This window comes from Ruditapes philippinarum, unplaced genomic scaffold, assembly GCF_026571515.1.
Source record: "Ruditapes philippinarum isolate M1 unplaced genomic scaffold, ASM2657151v2 ctg9694_1_1_1_1, whole genome shotgun sequence".
Taxonomy (NCBI): domain Eukaryota; kingdom Metazoa; phylum Mollusca; class Bivalvia; order Venerida; family Veneridae; genus Ruditapes; species Ruditapes philippinarum.
The window spans coordinates 35,709-57,714 of NW_026862780.1; the positions used below are offsets into that span (position 1 = coordinate 35,709).

The 22,006-nt window shown below is 33.5% G+C and overlaps 1 protein-coding gene across 1 annotated transcript in view; it reads left to right on the forward strand.

The window, feature by feature from the left end:
• Positions 1-15,996, forward strand: part of LOC132720177 (phospholipid-transporting ATPase ABCA1-like) — a gene marked incomplete at its 5' end in the record, with an annotated part of 51,456 nt that extends 35,460 nt beyond the window's left edge. The window contains 16 exon segments of the mRNA XM_060704219.1: positions 277-466; positions 1,360-1,529; positions 3,519-3,696; positions 4,191-4,306; positions 4,996-5,146; positions 7,419-7,672; positions 8,055-8,175; positions 8,310-8,491; positions 9,439-9,580; positions 10,053-10,187; positions 10,689-10,792; positions 11,124-11,216; positions 12,199-12,439; positions 12,857-12,938; positions 13,687-13,910; positions 14,465-15,996. Of these exon segments, the coding sequence (XP_060560202.1) occupies positions 277-466; positions 1,360-1,529; positions 3,519-3,696; positions 4,191-4,306; positions 4,996-5,146; positions 7,419-7,672; positions 8,055-8,175; positions 8,310-8,491; positions 9,439-9,580; positions 10,053-10,187; positions 10,689-10,792; positions 11,124-11,216; positions 12,199-12,439; positions 12,857-12,938; positions 13,687-13,910; positions 14,465-14,599 (2,518 nt within the window).
• Between the last annotated feature and the right edge of the window lie 6,010 nt (positions 15,997-22,006).

The window sequence follows — 22,006 nt, forward strand, 5'->3', positions numbered from 1 at the left end:
ATGAAAAAAAGTAAAATAAAAAAAAAAGCTGGTTAAAAAATCATATTGAAAAGAAATACATGTAGATTAAATTCTCATAGCTTTATGTTAAGGCATTCCTGTTTGGCAAGCTGCCAAATAAAAAAAGAAGTCTTCATACATGTATCTCTGACTTATAACTTCAATTGGTACTTAGCTAAAATGGAATTAATAAAATTCCATTAGAGAAATTTTGCTTGTTAATGAATATGCACTGATAAGGAAAAATGTTTGCGGACATAATTGTTTCTCTTTTAGATATGGCGGGCTATCATTTGGTGAACGAGACTATGCATCATTCACTGCTAACATTACACAGGTACAAGGGTACCTAGAGAGAATATTAACAGCTGCTAACAATGGTACCACTGTATCACTAGGTGACAGAGAATTCTGGTATGATCTGACAGAGGTGCTCCCATCACTGGCAGTGAAAGACGTGGCAAAGGTTAGTATTTTTAGTCTGACTGTTTAAAGAATAGGGAGAGTTGTTTTACTCACCCAGGCAAGGCATCACATTTTGGTTAAGATTTTAAGTGCAAGTTGGAATCTTCATAAATGCTTAAGGGAATGCGTTGAAACTTCACACACTTACTGAAGAATTACTGAAGAGCACAATGAAGGTCACTGTCCAAGGCCCACAACATTTAACAGATTTTGATGGAATTATGGTCCATTTTGAACTCCGAAAACATTTGACATTAACTGGCTTTTGTTTTACTATTAAGCATTGAGAATAAGCATGGTGTATTACTGACAGCTTGTGTTTGTTTTAGTTTGATTGTGACAAAAGTTTTAAACTTACTTAAACCAATCTTGAACCTGCTTCAATTAAATAACCAGTATTGGTGTCTTATGAAGAAACATGGTATTGACTACAGTAGGGTTAGTATGCAGGATACCTAGGTTGAAAGGCAGACAAGTAATCATGTTTGCTTACTGTAAGCCAGAATACACCTAGTAAGCTGTCTTCAGATTGCATCAGTCCACCCTGTTTAGCTCAATAGGGATAGCATAGGATTTGTAATCAAGGTCGCTGATCTGTTCCTCTGATCCGCTGATTTATATGAAACTAGTAGTTTGTCACTTGTGGAGAAATTGGCAATTTCTTATAAGTTATTCAGGAAAATGGTTTAGGCAGATCAATTGCCAAGATATGACCAAAAATATTGCAAGATTGGTAGCAAAAAGCAGACAAACAAAGAACATCTTTTGGCAAGAGTCGTTTGAAGTAAATAATCATAGTCATTTGCTGAATGGACGTTATTATTTGGGTAAGTTTAACAATTTAAGAGAGCTTAATGAATATTAAATTTGTAATTTAATCTTCACTATTTTAAGGTATGGTTCAACAATCGTGGCTGGGCTGCATCTGTATCCTATATAAACGTGATGAATAACCTGATATTGAGGAGTAACTTACCAAAGGGGACAAACCCAGCTGACTACAGTATAGTGGCATATAACCATCCCATGGAGATGACCAAAGAACAGCTTAATGATGAAGCCTTGTAAGTGTTAATACTTTTTTATGTGTAAATCATTAACGATATAGTGTGTTCATATTTTGGTTAAAGTGTATAAAGCTATATCTTTGATGTGTTATGATTGCAAAAGTTTTGTTTATATCATGAACAGAATAAATGCAAAGTTCCTAGAAAAGAAAGAAAATTACTTACATATATTTATTTACATTGAGAGAAACTTGCCCCAAAAAATCAATAAACCAAGTGAAAATAGTAGGGGAATATTTTGTTCTGCAACATTTTATTCAAATTTACGTACAATAATCATGAGTAATACAGTCCGACCCTGGTTATTCGACAACCCTTTATTCGAATACCCGGCATTATCTCAAGTAGATCGGCGGTCCCGTTTTTATCTCTATATAAATCAATATAAATATGAGCGTATTATTCGAAATGCATTATCCGAATACCTCCTATTTTAATTATTATTCGAAGTCGGGCTAATTGGCGCAGATCCACTCGCTGACTGGTCGACTTGTGAAAAACATCAATAGTCATGCATGTATTTAGACAATCGTGATAATAGCTCTTTTTGTGTTCTTTAATCAACTTTAATTACCGAAAATGAAAAGCAATGCACCGTGTCCGATTTTGTTACTGTTATTGCTTGAAGATGACAGCAATATTTTTCATACATACCGTATAATTATGTAAATTTGTCAAAACATCCAAAACGCTACATAAGAGCCTTTTTCCTAATCGAAAATACCAGAGTTTAGCTGTTAATACGGTAGTGACAACACGGCCATTATCAAGGTTTGCGCGAAACGAAACGATTCATAATGTAGAATAAAATGCAAGTATTTATGTCTTCAATGTCAATAATTTTTACGCATCTTTTCTTTAATAGTTATTTTTCTCAATTGATTACAGGAGGTAAATGTGTTGTAAACGGTAGTTTTGCTACGATTCGTCAAAGTTGAGTAGTTTTCGTCTATCACAATATTCGGATTTCGATTATTCAAACCCATCGATTATTCGAAGTAAATATTCAGTCCCAGGCACTTCGAATAAACGGGGTTGGACTGTAATAAACACAGTCATTCTATGTTACAACTTTTTCGAAAAATTACATACGGTTTATTAACACAAAGTAATTTTGCTGTTTTTGAATATTTACAATTTTTTTCATCAGATATAGCTTTTTACACTTTATGTTCTTTTATTGTCAAAATTTATAAAAATCTAGGAAATTCTTTGTGAGTACCATGTCTTATTTGAATAAGAGAATGCACAAACTATGTTCTCTTTTATTTTACATTAAAAAAAGAGACCGGATAGCAATTATCAACATTTTTAAGGAATCAATTTTGAACATAATATATCTTTAAAATAATTCAACAAAGAAATAGATGTGTGTATATATGTTTTGAACATACATATAGCAAAACGTCCTACAGTTATTATTCATTTACATGATGGAAATACTTTTGTTTGTTCAATTTTAATAATGTTATACATTCAAGTCCATCAGTATTTCTTGATTCCAGTGATTAGTATCAACCGTTAATTAAGTTACAGCAAAATGCTATGTATTTACTTTTAAAGGGACTCCACTGATGCATTTTTGAAATGTCTAGACTGGAGTTTAGTGTTCCCTTTTATGTATGTCAACAACTTGTGTGCAAAATTTCAGGTCTTTACTTCACTCAATTTCTCAATAATGAATATTTTAACTGTGAAAAATTGTAAAAAAAAACAAAAACATAAAACATGGCAACAATTTTCACCCAAATCGGGAAAGAATAGCACAATTATACGATTTTCAATTTATTTCTGAGTATATTTCTTAATTATCTTTTGCTTATCCTTCTGTTTTAAGTGCCCCAGTTGATCTATGTACGAAATTCAAATTTTATATTTTTAGGCTTTTGGACCTCAGTGAAATTCCTTTAAAATTGTGTAAAAGAAATTCTCTATAATGCTAGGAGATGATATGCTCTTATCTTCATTTTTATTATTTACCAATAGGTATAACAGTTTCAAAGATGTTGTGATAGCGATCTGTGTGATATTTGCAATGTCATTTATTCCGGCCAGTTTCACCATGTACCTTATTGAAGAACGTGTGTCCAACTCTAAACATCTACAGTTTGTTAGCGGGGTGAATCCAATTATTTACTGGGTGTCAAACTTCTGCTGGGATATGGTGTGTATTTTATTTTATTTTCTTCTGTTTTTTGAAGTTGGAAGTTGTAAATCAATCATAACCTCTAGAGTTTTTTTTATTTTATTCAGTCTGTTAATGAGATCATTAAATCTGTTCTTGAGGTTATTATGTTTATTTTTAAGGTCACTTAAGATGTTTTCTGAGGTTTTTTATGCTTTTTAATGTCATTAAGACCACTTCTGAAGTAATTAAGTCTATTTATAACATCATTAAGCCTGTTTTTGAGCTCAGTTTAAGTCTATTCTAAGGTCATTTAGCAATAAATTAATGTCAATAAATCTGTTTGTGGGAACAATTAATTTATTTTTAGGTCATTTAGTTTACATGTATGTATGAGGTCATTAAATATAGCAATTTAAAGTTCTATATGTTAATAGTATGATATTTGTTTATCAATCCTTATAAAAAATGCAAGTGCTCATATAATATGTACTACCTATTTCGAACTTTATATTTGATATTTGTATTTTCAGATAAACTACCTGTTACCAACATTGTTGTGTATATTTATATTCCTGGCATTCAACAGACAAGCATATGTGTCGGCAACTAATGCTCCATGTCTAGTTGCCCTGCTCTGCCTATATGGGTAAGTATTGGTGGAAATAAAACTATTTTTTATTGACCTCAATTACATGCCTAAAAATGTCCAGCTTCCAGTTTTTCAAATTTCCATCACCTGGCTCTATACTGGTGGCAAATGTTGTTTGCTTTCAGTTTTAGCATTATTAAACCTTTAATTTTGTCTAATTGACATTTCTGATGTCATCGTAATACAGCTGTTACTGTTCTTTATCGCTTTTGAAAAGGGAATTTATTAAATGGTCAAATGCTTGAAAGTGTTAACTTGCTTAATATTATCCATGAATATTAAGGATTAATGCACTCGCCTTTCAATTTTTGTTGTGCTTTTGATATTATTTGTGTTTGAGGAATGTTGGGTTTGTTGTTCTAAACTCTGATCTCTATAGAGGTAGCTATAGATATACACAATGCAATAATGCTTTCATATTAAAAACATTGAGTGAGCTATCCAGCTAGCTTACAGAATTTCAGTGATTCTACTTGGGTACATATTTGTGGCTGAAATAATGAAATAATGCATGGAAGGATACCTGAGGTCTTCCTACACCAGTAAAGCTGGAAAGTCGCCACATGATCTTCACTGTGTTGGTGCGACATAATACCCATCAAAAAAAACAAAAAAACATTTTTATAACATGAGAAGTGTACAGACCTAACATCTAATTATTTATCAGTCCTATGTTTGTATTACAGATGGTCAATGATTCCCCTCATGTACCCATTCTCGAGAGTGTTCAGTGTTCCTAGTACATCACTTGTTACACTGAAGTCGGTCAATATATTCCTGGGAACAGTATCTACTCTGGCGACCTTCATCATAGAATTCCTTGAAGAAGATGACGAGGTAAGCACTATACATAATTCAACTTTAATGGGACTCCACTGATGTTTTTTTTTATGACGGGAATGGAAATAATTTTTCGAGATTCCAGTTTCATTTGATGTAGGTCTAGACCAATAACATGTGTGCAGAATTTTAGATCATTTGTCCTTTTTGCTTTTCCAGAATGATCAAAATGGTTCAAAATTGAAAAATTGTTCGAAAATACATTTTTCAGTTTATTCTGAGAATATACTTAAGTATCTTTTGCATATCTTTCTGTTTTAAGTAGCCCAGTTGATCTTTGTAAGAAATTCAAATTTTGTGGGTTTAGGCTTTTGGACATCAGTGGAGTTCCTTTAAACTTTAACTTGTTGAATTTAACCTGCATTAAATTTGGAGCAGTCCATTTGAAAAATAAAGGATTTCAATTAAAAATTATAAATGTGACACCCCTAGGTTAAACACTTTCTTTGGTTTCAGCAGATTAAGGGTTTACATGGTCCTAGGAATCATTAACCAGGTTTTCCGAAGGAAAAAACTGGTTATTAGATTGAGGTATGTCGGCTGGCGGGCGGGCGGGCGGACGGGCGGGCGGGCGGGCGTAAACAATTTCTTCTGTGCGCAACTCCTCCTACATTTCTCAAGGGATTTTGACCAAACTTTCATAGAAGCCCTGGTTCATATTGTCGGGGTTTTGTGATTTGCATAATTTTTTACCCAAATTATGGCCCTTTGTTTTTTTTCCTCATATAGTAGCTCATCCTCCTACATTTCTCAATGGATTTTGACCAAACTTTCACAGAAGCTTTGTCATCAAGTGCCCTGGCGCATATTGTCGGGGTTTTGCGATTAGATAATATTTGACCTAGTTATGGCCCTTTGTTTTTTTTCCTTATATAAAATATATAGTGAACAATTTCTTCTGTGCGCAACTCCTCCTACATTTCTCAACGGATTTTGACCAAACTTTCTCAGAAGCTTTGTCATCAAGTGCCCTGTCACATATTGCCAGGGTTTTGCAATTGGTATATATTTGACCTAATTATGGCCCTTTGTTTTTTTTCCTTATATAGAATATATAGTGAACAATTTCTTCTGTGCTCAACTCCTCCTTCATTTCTCAACGGATTTTGACCAAACTTTCTTAGAAGCTTTGTTATCAAGTGCCTGGCACATATTGTCGGGGTTTTGTGATTGGATAATATTTGACCGAATTATGGCCCTTTGTATATTTTTTCCTTCTACAGAATATATAGAGAACAATTTCTTCTGTGCTCAACTCCTCCTACATTTCTCAACGGATTTTGACCAAACTTTCTTAGAAGCTTTGTTATCAAGTGCCTGGCACATATTGTCGGGGTTTTGTGATTGGATAATATTTGACCGAATTATGGCCCTTTGTATATTTTTTCCTTATACAGAATATATAGTGAACAATTTCTACAGTGCGCAACTTCTCCTACATTTCTCAATGGATTTTGACCAAACTTTCACAGAAGCTTTGTCATCAAGTGCCCTGGCGCTCACTACATTCCCATGTTTCTTCCAAGACATCATTCAAGTATTTTTTTAAAATTGTGAACATACTTTTCTTGATATCGCACAAAACACCACACGCCAATATTGTTGACAAAAGAAAATGACAAGAGACGCAAAAATGCAAAAATTAAGCAAAAATAAAGTACTGTTTACCTTTCTAAAATATTTGGGGAAAAAAGGCGAATAGACAACATAAAATTTCTCAATCATTTTTGTTTGAGGAATATTAAAAAAGCCATAATTCCTCCTAAAAGTTCAATTAAAAACAAATGCCCCTTCATGACAAAGCTTCTGTGAAATATTTTGCTGAAAACCTGGTTGCATAGCATTGCGATGTTCCTTGTTAATGCATTGTTTCTAGTGTTGAGGATTAAATACTATTTAATTAAGCCTTTACCACAGGGCATGAGAGATGTTGCACATTACATTATATCTTATGAACAGACTCAATAAATCTGAGTCTACCATTTGCAACTATTTGCTTTGTTTTCATTGATCTTAAAGCAGCATGCCTCAAGATTCATGTTAATTTTCATGAAAAATTTGATAATGTATTTGATAATGTATTTGAAAGTAAAATATTATGAGGTGAACAAATAAAGTTATTTACATATTGCAATCAGCACTAATAATCCATGCAAATAACCAAAAAGAAGTCAAAATATGCAAAAACAGCCCTTACTGCGTTAGTAACACAGTAGAAATATGGTGATAAAATGACTGTGTATGTTCACAAATTCATTTCTCTTCTCAGGGATTAAGAGACATCAACAAGATTTTGAAACAAGTGTTTTTACTTCTACCACAATACTGTCTGGGACGCGGCCTCTTTGATATGGCCAAGAATCAGCTGTTTGCTGATGTGTATGCGAGGTTTGGGGAGAATAAGTTGCAGAGCCCGTTTAAGTGGGATATTGTGGGACGGAACTTGTTCAGCATGTTTATGCTCGGAATCCTATTCTTTATCATCAATCTCTTGATAGAGTACAAGTTCTTTATCAAATCTAGGTATGTTGTTCTAGTATTTTTTATCCCCAGATCAACAGTCATGTTGCCATTTTGGTTTTGTTGACAGTGTTTGTCAATTTGTCTGCTGGCTTATCAGTGAGTGGACAACTTAACCTTTTAACTTAAACCATAACATCCTAATTCTATTACTGCAGAAAGTATGCTTACCATAACATCCTAATTCTATTGCTGCAGTAAGTATGCTTAAAACTACGTTTGAATAAGTGTTTCCAAGAGTACTGTATTAGCTAAAGTTTTCATTAGAAATAGCAAAAAAGCAGTTTCAGATCAAATGAATATAATGAAATGCTTTAAGTTATAACTAGAAATCTGATGCAATAGTATTAACTACATGTTTCAACGAAAGTTTTTTGTTACACAGAGTATTAAAGCCGTCTAAAGAGACCGTAGATGATGAAGATGAGGACGTTGCTAGGGAACGAAAACGTGTCATATCAGGAAATGCTAAAGATGACGTGCTGAGGCTGGAGGAATTATCAAAGGTTAGTAGTTATTATTATGAACTATGTATAGAACACCTTGTGTTATAATTGTGTGACAGGAAGTTATTATTTATCACACTACATTTCTAAATGGATCTTTTTGATGCATTTGATTTCATGCTATTGTATTCCAGGTCTTCAGTGCTAGAGGCAAGAAAGGCAGACTCACAGCTGTGGACAGGTTGTGTGTAGGGGTTCCGAAGGGGCAGTGTTTTGGTTTACTAGGAGTGAATGGGGCAGGCAAGACAACAACATTTAAGATGCTTACCGGGGATGAGAGATTGTCAAGGGGAAATGCGTACGTCAACAATCACAGGTGATGAAAAATTATCTAAACTTTCCAAGATAGAAAATTTTGATTAAAAATGCCATGTACATTTAATCATTTAATAGAAATTATGATTAAAAATGACATGGACTTTGGATTCTTTCATGTGAGGAACCTATCCAGCTAGTCTGTTGTTCTACTCAGGTGCCTGAAATAATGCACGGAAGGGCACCTGAGGTCTTCCTCCACCAGTAAAGCTGGAACATCGCCATATGACCTATACTGTGTCGGTGTGATGTAAAACCCAATCAAACAAGCAAACAAAACCATGTACATTTAATCATTTAATACTTAAAACAATTACATGTATAAATTTTGGAACAAAATGATAAATCTTAATGTGTTGTTTGAGGTAATCGAAGCTGGCCTGGGTCAGACATTATAAGGTCATTTTCCAAGCTCGTACTCAGATTTCTGGTTTTTGATTGGTCAGAAATGGGTCAATAATGTGCATTGACCAATGAAAATACTTGTACTGAGATTCTAGACAGATTCTAGAAAAAGTTTTATAACTTTGAGGTCAAGTCACATGACAAAATAAAGGAGAAGATTACAAAAAAAAAAGAAGTACTAGAAGTTGGCAAATTGTGAAAGTAACTGATAAATCAGGCAAGTGGTGACAAAATGAAAAAGTGTCCTATTGGTTAAAGTGTCTACCTGTCTATACAGGAAAAAGGATAAATAGATCAAAACTAACACAATTTATCAAAACATGTTTCGCTTTAATAAGCTTCATCAGTTGATAAATAATAAAAGGAAATGACATAAACGTACCAAACTGTCTATACAGGGCATGTAAATTTGAACCCTCCTTTAGATGTCATTATATAAGAAAAACAAATGCATTAATAAAGCTTAGTTTCAATATACAAGCTGTAAGGATACAAATGATAATATTTTGCCTTAAAATTGAATTTTTTTCTTCTCTTTTCTAGTATTCTAAATGAGATGGTTCAAGTACGACAGAATATTGGTTACTGCCCTCAATTTGATGCCCTTGACCCTCTACTGACTGGTGTGGAACATCTGAGGTTCTATGCTAGACTGAGAGGCATCCCAGAAGCTGATGTTAAAGAGGCAAGTATAACCTGTCCAGAGTTCCCAGTCATCTGATTGGTTGATTTAAAATAAGAAATAGCCAATCAGGTCCAGGAGATTTTTGACTGGTTTCTTTTCCTGTTTACAATAATTTAAATGTTTTTTTCTTTGCGTTACCTTTACTTTAATTCAGTTGTCCAATATCCAGCTAGCTTACGGAATGTCAGTGGTTCTACTCAGGTGCCCGTTCATGCCTGAAATAATGCACAGAAGGGCACCTGAGGTCTTCCTCCACCAGTAAAGCTGGAACGTGGCGATATGACCTACAGAGTGTCGATGTGAGGTAAAACCCAAAACAAACAAACAAAACCAATAACAGTGATGGATGATAAAATCTTGAAATACGACATTTGTAATATATCATAATGAATATTTTAGATATATAAGCTTGGAGGTCCATATTTTTTTAATATTTGTTATACCCTTTAAAGTTTAAATGCTGTCTATACAGGTTGCTGATTGGGCAATACGAAGACTAGGACTCCTACCTCATGCCAACAAGATCTCCACTAACTATTCTGGTGGCAACAAGAGAAAGCTATCCACTGCTATATCTCTGATTGGAAATCCATCTGTCATCTTTTTGGTAAGCTATCCACTACCATTTCCTGATAGTTTCATTTTAGACAGCTGTCCACTATTTTACTTTAATAGAAATGTGTGTAGTAATTCTCTTTGTTAGCTATTGGCTACCATTTTGTTTGGAAACTATTCTGTCATTTAATTTGTAAGCTATCCACATTCATAACTCTAGCACGTCCATTTCAAGTATTATCTCCCTTTTGAATTTTAAATATAGTTTGAAAAAAAAAGGAGTGTCTGTGGTCAAATGGTTAAGGTTATTGATTACAAACAACTTAGTTTACTGAAAGTCAGTGATTCTACTTATGTGGATTAAATTGCATGAAACGGCACCCGAGGTCTACCTCCACCAATAAAGCTGGAATGCCGCCATCATGCATTGTTGATGGGATGCAATACACAACCAAAAAAAAAAAAAAAAAAAAAATTAAAATATTTGATTTTGTTCCTTACTATTGAGTTGATAAATTTGAGAGTGCATTAATACTTTGGATATATATAACAGGATGAGCCGACTACTGGAATGGATCCTGGGGCAAGGAGATTCCTGTGGGATTGCATCACAAACATTGTAAAGGATGGTAGATCAGTTATACTGACTTCTCATAGGTAAATATCTATAATATCTTATACTATTATCTTTGATATCTTGTTATCTCTCATAGGTTATTATCTTAAATCTCATACATGTAGGTGACTACTTCAATAGTGACTACTTCAATACAAATGTGCAGTAAGCTTATTCTCACAGAAAAACTTCTATGCTGTTTTTTCATTGACTTCACAATTTGATATTTTAAACTTCCGGGTTAATAATTTGTTTGTATAATTTTGAATATAGTGATAAAATTTTACTACATCTTTTTATATTTGTTTTTATGATTTGTCTTTTTTTTTTAATTATGCATTCCTGATGATATGAAAATAATTCTATTTATAGCATGGAGGAATGTGAAGCATTATGTGGCCGTCTAGCTATAATGGTAAATGGTAAATTCAGGTGCTTGGGCAGTATTCAGCATCTTAAAAACAGGTAAATGATTTCTCTGTTCCATTTTGTAAAATTTAGTGGTGTAAGATTTTTTTGTGTTGAATAAATAAAAGCGAGCTAGGGTAGTTTAAAAATTACTTAAGACCTTTTGAAAAATGACGGAAAAGCATCAGTCATATGACAATTCAAAGACTTTTGTTTTAGGCTTGAGTTTTAGGAAAGTTTAAAGTTTACTGGAACTACACTTGATCTTGCTTTATGAAACAAACAAGTTTTGGTGTCATTTGAGTTAACATAGTTATTACAGAGCATAAAGATATGCTATGGTCATCTTTTATTTAAATATTTTCAATGCAGAAATTTATGGAAATCTATGAAATTCTTACTGAAAATGCTATTATAATACTTGAATGAAAGAATGTACAACCTTTGTGTGGGAAGCTGCATTCTCTACTACATGGGTCAAATAGAAATGTTTCTTTCTTACAAAAAATGTGCAAGTTTTCTTAATGACACTAGATACTCATATTGTGTCCAGTAATAGTGTGTGCAGTTTAAAACATATCTACTTCGTGTGAAGTTATTTTATGTCTTCAAAGAGACAGGGTAACAATTATCAATATTTTTAAATAACAGATTGGAGCATAGTATTGTATATCTTTAAATCCGTAATCATTATCCATCTTGACCACATTAATATAAGCCGCGCCATGACAAAACCAACATAATGCGTTTGCGACCAGCATGAATCCAGACCAGCCTGCGCATCCGCGCAGTCTGATCAAGATCCATGCTGTTCGCTGTCAGTTTCTCTACTTGTAATAGAGTTGGTAAGCGAACAGCATGGATCCTGAGCAGACTGCGCGGATGCACAGGCTGGTCTGGATCCATGCTGGTCGCAAACGCACTATGTTGGTTTTGTCATGACACGGCTCATATGAAGAAGCAAGGGTACTAGAAATGATATGTTATAATGAATTTATATCATTTAAAATAAATAACCAATTTATTTGCTTTCAAACAGATTTGGTGATGGTTACACAGTGATAATTCGTGTATCTGGAGATGTGCCCGACATGGATCCAGTCATGGATTTCTTCAGCTCGGAATTCCCGAAGTCTCTTCTTAAAGAGAAGCATCATAATATGTTACAGTATCAACTCGGATCTGATATCCATCTGTCGGAACTCTTCGGCCAGATCGAGGCAGTTCGTGACAGGCTTAATATTGAAGATTATTCAGTGTCGCAGACAACCTTAGATCAGGTAAGTTTCAATTGGTATATAGTATTCAACTGCTAGCCAGTGCAAAAGTAATTTTAATCTTACCTTTTGAAGGAAAAAATGAAGTTGTTGTTATGAAATTTGTAAATGTTTTGTTAGATGTCCATTTTTCAAAAATTTCAAAGATATTCATTTCTAACATAGAACAATTGTTCACTCTTGAAATAATAGCACAATTTTAAGATCAGACAACCCTGAAATTATTTTTTGTATAATTAGACCCTAGATTCGTATGTGTGATTTTCTGTTTTGACAGATATTTTTTTAAGATTTACGACAAACCTTTCTCTGAACTTTATACACAGGTCTATTTTTTTGTTTTATACATAAGGTTGAAACAGAAAAGCTGTGTAAATTAGACATAGTTAATGATATAATAATTAATTGATTTATTGACAGGTGTTTATCAACTTTGCCAAGTTACAGTCTGACTTGGCTGACGATGAGATAGATGATGTTCCTGATGACCTCAAGTTGTTAGGTGAGTCCATGATTTTGTGTAGATTTAACTCACTACAGTGTTAAAGCAGTACCTATAAACGCTCTCAGAAATAATGACAAAGTAGAAAAATACTGCTTTTTTCAGCGATTCTTACATTTTTCATTGTTATTGTATATAAATCAATGTGAAGAGATGGATAAGACATTTTAAAGTTCATTTTGTTGTGTGCAAAGGCGAGATTTTAGCAGTTAAGCATTCAAGGGCCTTGTCCGGTATGTACTGGAATATGGTATTTAGTGTTGGGGTCCAACATTTTTTTAGTCTCGCTCATGATTTTGTGTAGATTTAAAAAATCGAGCAGTGACCTTGACATAAACTAGGTTGTGTTATTTTTTCATGATAATTCTATCAGTTAGGCAGTGATATTTAATCATGAGAATGATTGTCCCATTTTAAATATTTAACTGTTTTTTAGTATAGGTGATTTTAATATTAAGATTGACTAATGAACAACTTTTGATATCAAGTATGGTCAAACTTTATGACCTTGCAGGCATAGGTGTGCTTTTTTTACACCTAGCACTCGGAGATAGTTTTGTGACTTGCCACATATGGGGTTTTGTTGATTGCCCTTTGTTAATTTTCTTGATGATATAGTTAGAATGCCAAGAATACACTTGAAATTCTAAAATGAATGTTCTAATTGCTGTAAGGAAGACACAACTAAATATGAATGTCTTAATTTGAAGGACTATACATATAATTTTGTTTATACTTTCATTAATAGGGACAGCTAGAACTTTACCGAGTGAATCTGAGGCACAAAGTTTAGCTGGAAGTACAGCGGGTCTGATCAGAAACGAGTATCGTTATAGCAACAACAGTTACCGGCCGGCTACCGGTGATGATGACAGTTTACACCTGACAAATATCCGGGAACCAGTCAGGTCTCGACCAATCAGATCACAGGATCACATTCAAAATGCTCCAATTATAAGTTTGCCTTATCAGGTTAGTGTACATGTGGGACTAGCATTTGCGTTTAAAATGTCTCAACCTTTTATGCATATTCTGTTAAATTGAAATATTTATGCTTCTCTTAATAATTTCAGAATACTTTTGCGATTGAATTGTTTAAATTAACTTCTGAACTCAGATATTGAAAATTGATTTTTCTACATAAGGATAATATACATGTATATGGCCAAGGTCATGATACATCAAATTACAATATTTTGCTGGGGAGATTATATTCCTGACTCAGTAGCGTCAGTTTTGCATTGAAACATCAAAAATTGAATATTTGTTAAATATGCTTAATTTGTATTAACCTTAAGTTTGTTTTACAAACTTAGTTATCTCAAAGTAAAAAAAAAAGAAAATTTTAAGCATTTAAAAGCACTTCTGCTTTTTGCCAGATAGAATGTTCTATTGGGTGTGTGGTGAAGGGGATGGGAAGATTTTCAACTTCTATGAAGTTTACCATTTCAATAGGCATTAAAAAGCTAGCATTTTTACTGGTTGAAATATTGAATAATACTTGTGTTGTTGTTGTTGTTTTACAGATGAAAGGTCAAGGAGATGAGTTTGACCTTGACACACGAAGTGAATTATCTGCAGCATCCTCGCAAAGACGTGGCCGTCCTATCGCCAAATTTGACGATGATAACCCTACAACAATTCCTAATCCAGAAGTGTAAAAACAGACAGAATTGAATTGAAAAAAAAGAAGAAAGAAACATTACTTGGAGTTTTCTGGGTTAGAATTCTGAAATATGCTTTAAAGCTATGTTAAGAGTACATAGTGTGTGTTGATGTGGCAACTGTATGCCGAAGTTGATTTGTAGAACTACATGTACTCATGTGGTGATTTGATATGTGTTATTTAAGAATTTCATGTTTTCATTTTTTGTTGTTAATTTTTTTTTCTTATTTTCAAGGGAATTAATACTGAAGTGATTCAGTAAATGTGGTATTGTAAGATAGATATGACATTTACCTTATTTAAGGAAGGAATCTCACTATATTATGTTTATATGGTTTGACTTTAATAGTATGGTTATATGATGAAACTCAAATTTTATATTCATATGATGAAATTGAAATATAATGGTTATATAGTTTGAAATATAACCTCAATGAAGTTTAGACAGTTTTTTAGGTTATAATACAGAGTAGGTGAAAAAAATGTTCTTTAAGTCATTTGTGAAGATGATATTGAACTACATGTATATATTAGGTGAATGCACAAGTAAAATGTTTGATTCAGTTGTTTTATATGAATCGAGTGTTTTGTAAGTAACATTGTTTTGAATGAAAGGATTTTTGTATGAAACAAGTGTTATATAGACTTTGACCTAATTTAAGAAACTTGTGATGAAATATTACTATGAAATTTGTTGTTGTTGTTTTTGTGATAGAACAGTGACAAATTTACATATCAAATGATCTTGTAAAAATTATTGTTATTTATGAGATTCAAATGTTATTGAACTGTGTGTTATTTTGTGATACATTTCATAATTTATGATGGTTTATTTTGCACAATTATGTGATGAAGCATCAGTCAGTTGTAAGTTGTACGCCCCACCCCGGGGGTAGTATTGAGATGGGGGTGATATTTTTAATTTGATGATTTTTGGGGGTAATAAATGTGGATTTGATTATTTAAAAGTCACTTTAAAAAGTCCCCACTTTGGGGGTCAGGTGGGGGTGGCAAGGTAACATTTGACTGGTGCACAATTTTTTTTACGCTAATATTAGAATGTTTTTTGAGAAATACGAACAATTTTTGCCTACCTTTGTAAATATTTGTTTGTTTTGGTAAGTAAAGATAAAATGAATATGTATTAGTAAAAGTACTAATGAAATATAAAATTATCTGTAACATTTTCAAATTAGAAAGTATAAAATATACAGTTTGTTTAACTTTGAAAGTTGATTACCATTAAAATTAAGTTAGTATTAGGAAATTGATTTACTTTATTATGTTTGTTGTTTTCTTTCAATCGCCTTTTTTTGTAGGTTTGATATCATGCATATGTTTGTTCCTTCGTTTTTCTTTTTTAATTGTTATTAAAAAATAAGTCTTTCTTGAGCTTATCCAAATGTTTTGCGATGTGACCAAACTACCTTCATTATTTCTTTGTCATAACATTTCTTATCTTAGTGCCATTTTTTGTGATATTGTGTGAATATATGTGAAATGGCACATATGTGCAATGCTTTAAGAATGGTTATATGACTTTAAACAAAAGAGATTTGCTCATTTTCTATTTTCTTATTGCACACTATGTATGGCCAAAGTTCTGTTTTACTTTTTCTACTTTACTAATTTCAGCATAATATTTATTGAAATTTAATCATGTTGTATAAAAAGATAGTTGGTTATTTCAACTTAGTTTTTGTTAAAGAATTGCCCTTCAGTAGGTCTTTCTATTATATTTGATGTTATGTCATAAGAATGGTTTCTTCTTATTCACCGATGAATTTGCAGTGATGTAATACTCAACATTTGTGTGACTGAAACATTGTGATGTCATACCTAACACATTCAGTGTGTGTGATGAGATCATTTGTGTCAGACACACATTATTTGATGTCATATTCTATTTGACACAATCACTTCACTACCATACCATAATCAAAAAAAGTGGTATTTAGTTTAGTGACATTACGTGCCGTGATTTAATTAATGCATTATAGTAGACTCATTTGAGTCTTCTACTTGTATATGAGGACATATAGGTAAGTATAGGGCCATTTACAGGGCATATATGGTAATTTCTGCAATGTTTCTTAATGACATCAATATTGTTCTTGGCTGTCAATTTTGAAATTTAATTAAATACTCAGAATTGTATATTTAGTGACTCACATAGTTATTAAAATATGAATGCTTACACCAACTTAAGTTACTTTTACATTAAGTAAATTGGAAATTACTTTGAGGAAATAATAAAAGTATGATTTATTTAGGTCAATGAAATTACTGTTACACTTATTTAGGTCAGTTTAAAATTCTTTTAAGTAATAGTAATACACAAATATTTGGGCCATTTTAAATTAGATTGTTATAGAAAAGTAAGGCAAAATTTATGTTTTTGTAATAATTTTTAAGTAATAGTGTAATATGCAAATTTAAGTCATTCGAAATTACTTATACGTAACAGTTAAACAAATATTTAGAACATATGTTGATACTTTAAAGTAATTGTAAAATACGAAATAGTTAGGTCAAATGAAATTACTTTTTTGTTAAATGAATATTTAGGACATTTGAAATAACCTTTAAGTAATAGTAATATATAAGTATTTAGATCAACTGATCTTGTTTTCACACTACTTACATACAATTCTTTGTTGAAGAGTGTTTGTATAAAGTTGTTATAATTTGTCATTTCTTCTATTTAAATATGAAATTGTTGACATTTTGTTATGATTTATATATTTTGTGTTTTTGTTATAATTGTCTTTTTTCTTATTAAATGGAATAGAAACTATATATATGTTTTGCTTTTTGTTTACAAAGAAGGAAAATTTGAAAGTTTTTTAAATTTCTATTTAAAAATACGAAACATATCTTAAGTTCATAACATAATAACTTCCTTAAGATTTATCCAAAATAATTGGATAAAAAGGTGCATAGAAAGAATGTGTTAGTGAGGTTAACAGAAGAAATAGATCTTAGTGAGAAATTGAAAATCAGGCCATACTGACAATGGCAAATTTCTAAGCTGTTCTAAAAGAGCTCATCCAGATGATAATCCTGATATGAGCCGCGTCACGACAAAACGAACATAGTGCGTTTGCGACCAACATGGATCCAGACCAGCCTGCGCATCCGTGCAGTCTGACAAGGATCCATGCTGTTCGCTTACAAACCCTTTTACAAGTAGAGAAACTGAAAGCGAACAGCATGGATCTTGATCAGACTGCGCGGATGCGCAGGCTGGTCTGGATCCATGCTGGTCGCAAACGCACTATGTTGGTTTTGCCGTGACACGGCTCATATTGATTTAAGGACTTGTTAGTTATGTAGGCTATAAGGATATTACACGGGCTACGAGAATATTCAGCTCGATGCGGTAAGGAGGCTCTTTCGAGTTTCCGCTAAACAGTATTCTATGCTTAGGAGGGTCCATCCGCCATTTCAGGCACTGAGAGTACGGATCCCGGACTTTTCACAATACAAGGTTTAAGGCTCTGTGTTGGTTCGGTGCTGATTCGAACGTAGCGCTTGTTTTCTTTCGTTATATTTTTGTTGCATCTCGGTTCTCCATATTTGCTTAAGTTAGCTGGTATTGTGTGAATATACTACTAGCAATTTCTCCGCCCAAGAGGCGACCTTGAGTTTTTTACATACCCTAGAAGAGCACCATTACATGGGACGTCGGTTTTTAATGTATCATTTGTTTAAACGCCGTCAGGGGTAAGCTGTTGTTTCCGTGAGCAAGAAACTATATACACAACTGGTTGGAGTGTTTCAATAAGCGTATTGCTTCCAACACAGTCAAAACAAGAGCCGGTTGAACCGGGTGATGCTCCCCGAATAGGTTTTGGACACAGGAAGGTATACCTCTTGTAGTGTAGAGTCACATGTATGTCAAAGACAAAGTTCAAAGTGTAAAAACAACACAAATATTGCGCGCGACACGTTGTCTCAATATGGTGATCATTTCTGTGAAAAAGTTGTTAAACCCGACTTCAAATAACAAAGTTATGGGCCGGACACGATTTTGCTGCAAGGTCATGCTGTGACCTTGACCTTCAAGGTAGCGACCCAATCGTTGCGGGCGACACGCCGTCTCAATATGGTGATCATTTCTGTGAAATAGTTGTAAAATCCGACTTCAAATAAATAAGTTATGGGCCGGACACGAATTCGGGACGTACGTACGTACGTAAGGACGGACGGACAACCCGACGACTATATGCTCCCCGAAATTTTTCGGGGAGCATAATAAAATAAATTATTATAAACTTAACATAGATCCACTCCTATAATACGAGGCACAATTTTGGACACCGTCAGATTGTCTGTGGCCAGTTTTTATAATATACTTAAAGTAAATTGTATGTTCAACCGCAGCAATAATTTTTGAAAGATTAGTGGTTTTTTAACAGTGTGTGTGTGTGTGGGGGGGGGGGGGGGGTTATTGGAGGAAAAACAAATACTTATAATATTATTATGAACTTTTTTTTTGCTGGATTAAACATATCGTTTTTGGTCGTTAATTGTAACTTTGAGCCTTTAATCTATTCTAATGAAAAGATTTTTTGTATAAGGACCACTCGATCTTTTGACGTTAATCGTTAATGCGTTTTAAACGGGATTAATCTTAAATCAAGTTGCGTGTAAGAAGGTGAAAACAATAACAAATTGAAAATTTATTTTGTTTCATAACTTCAATAAGAATTGTATTATTTAATGGTATTGCTCAAAAATTAAGATCTTGTTTTATGACATAGCTAGAAAGGCGGGGCATGATACATGTTATACTCTGAAAATCCCTTACATAAATGAAAATATTTAGACCTGATAGTTTTATTTTTATCCAGTGTCCCGTCCACCCAAAATATGTGCTTCGAAATTTCTCCATAGATTTTGTTTCGAATAATTATATGAAATGGTTACTTAATGGACTTGTTGCAAGCTCATGTAATTATAATAGAGAAAAAATAACTTTCTTATTACTTTACAAGATATTCGCCATTAAAAGTTCATCCAAATATGGCACTTGGTTCCAAAATTGATCCTTATTTTGACCCAGTTATTGTATTTTGTACTGTACTTTCTCAATTTATCCCTCAAAATACGTTTGCTTATTTGAATATCAGCAATTTTATATCTAATGTGGTCTTAAGTTTCATATAGCAAAGAAAGATCATTGGATCCTTATATTTTGTTCGTAACTTTGAGCTCTATTTTTAACATAATACCATCAAATGTATCATGTTTTATTTCTTTTGATATGAATGCATAGTCCCTGATAATTAATTAATAGATAGATTAATAAATAAATACGATTCGTATAATGATATAATATAATGCAATACTTTGTACTAAATATCAGTTACTTGTCATTTTATATAACACTGATTTAAATTTGTGTACATGTTATTTGGGGCTTTGTTTTGAACAGAAGAAACAAAAATAAGTACATAAATAAGTTGTTATATTATGTTCAAAACCTGTCATTTCAATTATATTTAAAGTCTTTATAATCATTTCAATAAATGAGCCGCGTCACGACAAAACCAACATAGTGGGTTTGCGACCAGCATGGATCCAGACCAGCCTGCGCATCCGCGCAGTCTGATCAGGATCCATGATGTTCGCTTACCAACTCTATTACAAGTAAAGAAACTGATAGCGAACAGCATGGATCCTGATCAGACTGCGCGGATGCGCAGGCTGGTCTGGATCCATGCTGGTCGCAAACGCATTACGTTGGTTTTGTCGTGACGCGGCTCAAATGTTATATCAATCACAATGTACATGAAGCACTATACATGTTGTCATGCAAAAAGTAAATAACATCGGATACTTACACAAGATTAAACGCTTATTGACCAGTTAGAACAAAAAAACTTGTCAGATTGAAGGATGAACTTAACTGACCCTATTGGCACCTCCCCGATTCCCTAAACCATAAAAGCAACCAATAAGATTGTGCACGTGTGCCACAACCTCTTTCTCTCCAGTATTTAAACCGATTGAAGGTCGAAAAACAAGCTTAACCACTTGAAATTTTGGAATCAACCTATAGCCCATGTAAAATGAATTGCATTGCCAATTATAAAGTGAAAAACAACTTTAATATCATTAAGTTATGAATACGGCTAATCAGGATAAGGCTAAAGCCGGTTCAAGTTTACAGAAATTATTCAGTTCACATGTGCTTGAAAATCAAACGTTACAACGCCAGAAGTCGGGTTTAGACCACGAGAGAAGAAAGAGGTTAAAGGAATTAAATAACAACGAACACTTGTTTTTACGTAAATACGAAAAATATGCAGTTCCTCGGAATAGAGGCAGACGCGGATCCATAGACGCTGAGCTAGCGCGTGCAATTGAAGTGAATTACAACGCGCGCAGCAGACCATCGAGTCAAATTGCCGACAGAGCGTTTGCAAGAGATTCTATTACAGACGAATGTCCTTATTCGTTGGAGACGTGGAATAGACTGGTAGATTGTGAAAAGAGTTTTATCGACGAAAACAAACAAGACATTTTATATGGTGACGAGAAAGATAAATCAAGAAACGGAGATGATAATAACGACGCAGATACAGAAATGCTTTTAGACGAAATGTTTAGGACAAATTTAAGTTTACTAGAAAGTGGGAAACGTTTACAAAGAAGACAAACATTGAAACCGATCGAGGCAACAAAGACTGACTACAATGAAGATTCAGTGGATGAAGAAATTGTAGAAATTCAATTCAAACAGAAGAGACGCGGCAGACGGCACTCTGTTGCACTTGGTGCGGTTTATGGCGGACAGTTGAATCGAGATATTGGACTCAAACTACCAAGCATAAGTGAACGTAAGGGTTCATTTTCAAAGAGAAAGAACTCATCTTCAGACCCTGACTTTCAATCTAGCTTTTCTAAAACGAATTCTAGTGACGGAGATGATTCGTTTTCCGGGCGGAAATTAACAAAGAGTGGGAGGCGACTTTCATTGGCAGACAATCGAAGTGGATATAATACGCCGGTGTCAGACTTTAATCAACACTTGGGGGGAGAAAATATAAGTAATGGTATTGAAAGCATAGATAATAGTGTACACAATTTATCTCTAAAAGACAACCGTGTAGGTGGAGTTAAACAATTATCAAGCATCACCGATTCAGAAGGCTTTACCAATAGCAAGGCGAAAGAGAAATCTCCGCGAAGGAATACCCCTAGACCAGTTGCAAATGCGACAGTTTTCGTGCAAGAAGACCCAAGAAACGACAAAGGCTCTATCTTTGATACTGCAGTGAAAACAGAGGAACCCGATGCCGAAACACAAAAGCCAAACGATTCAGAACAATTAGAAGAGACTGGCTTCTTACCTAAAATATTGGTAACCAAAACAGATGAAGTTGAAAACAGC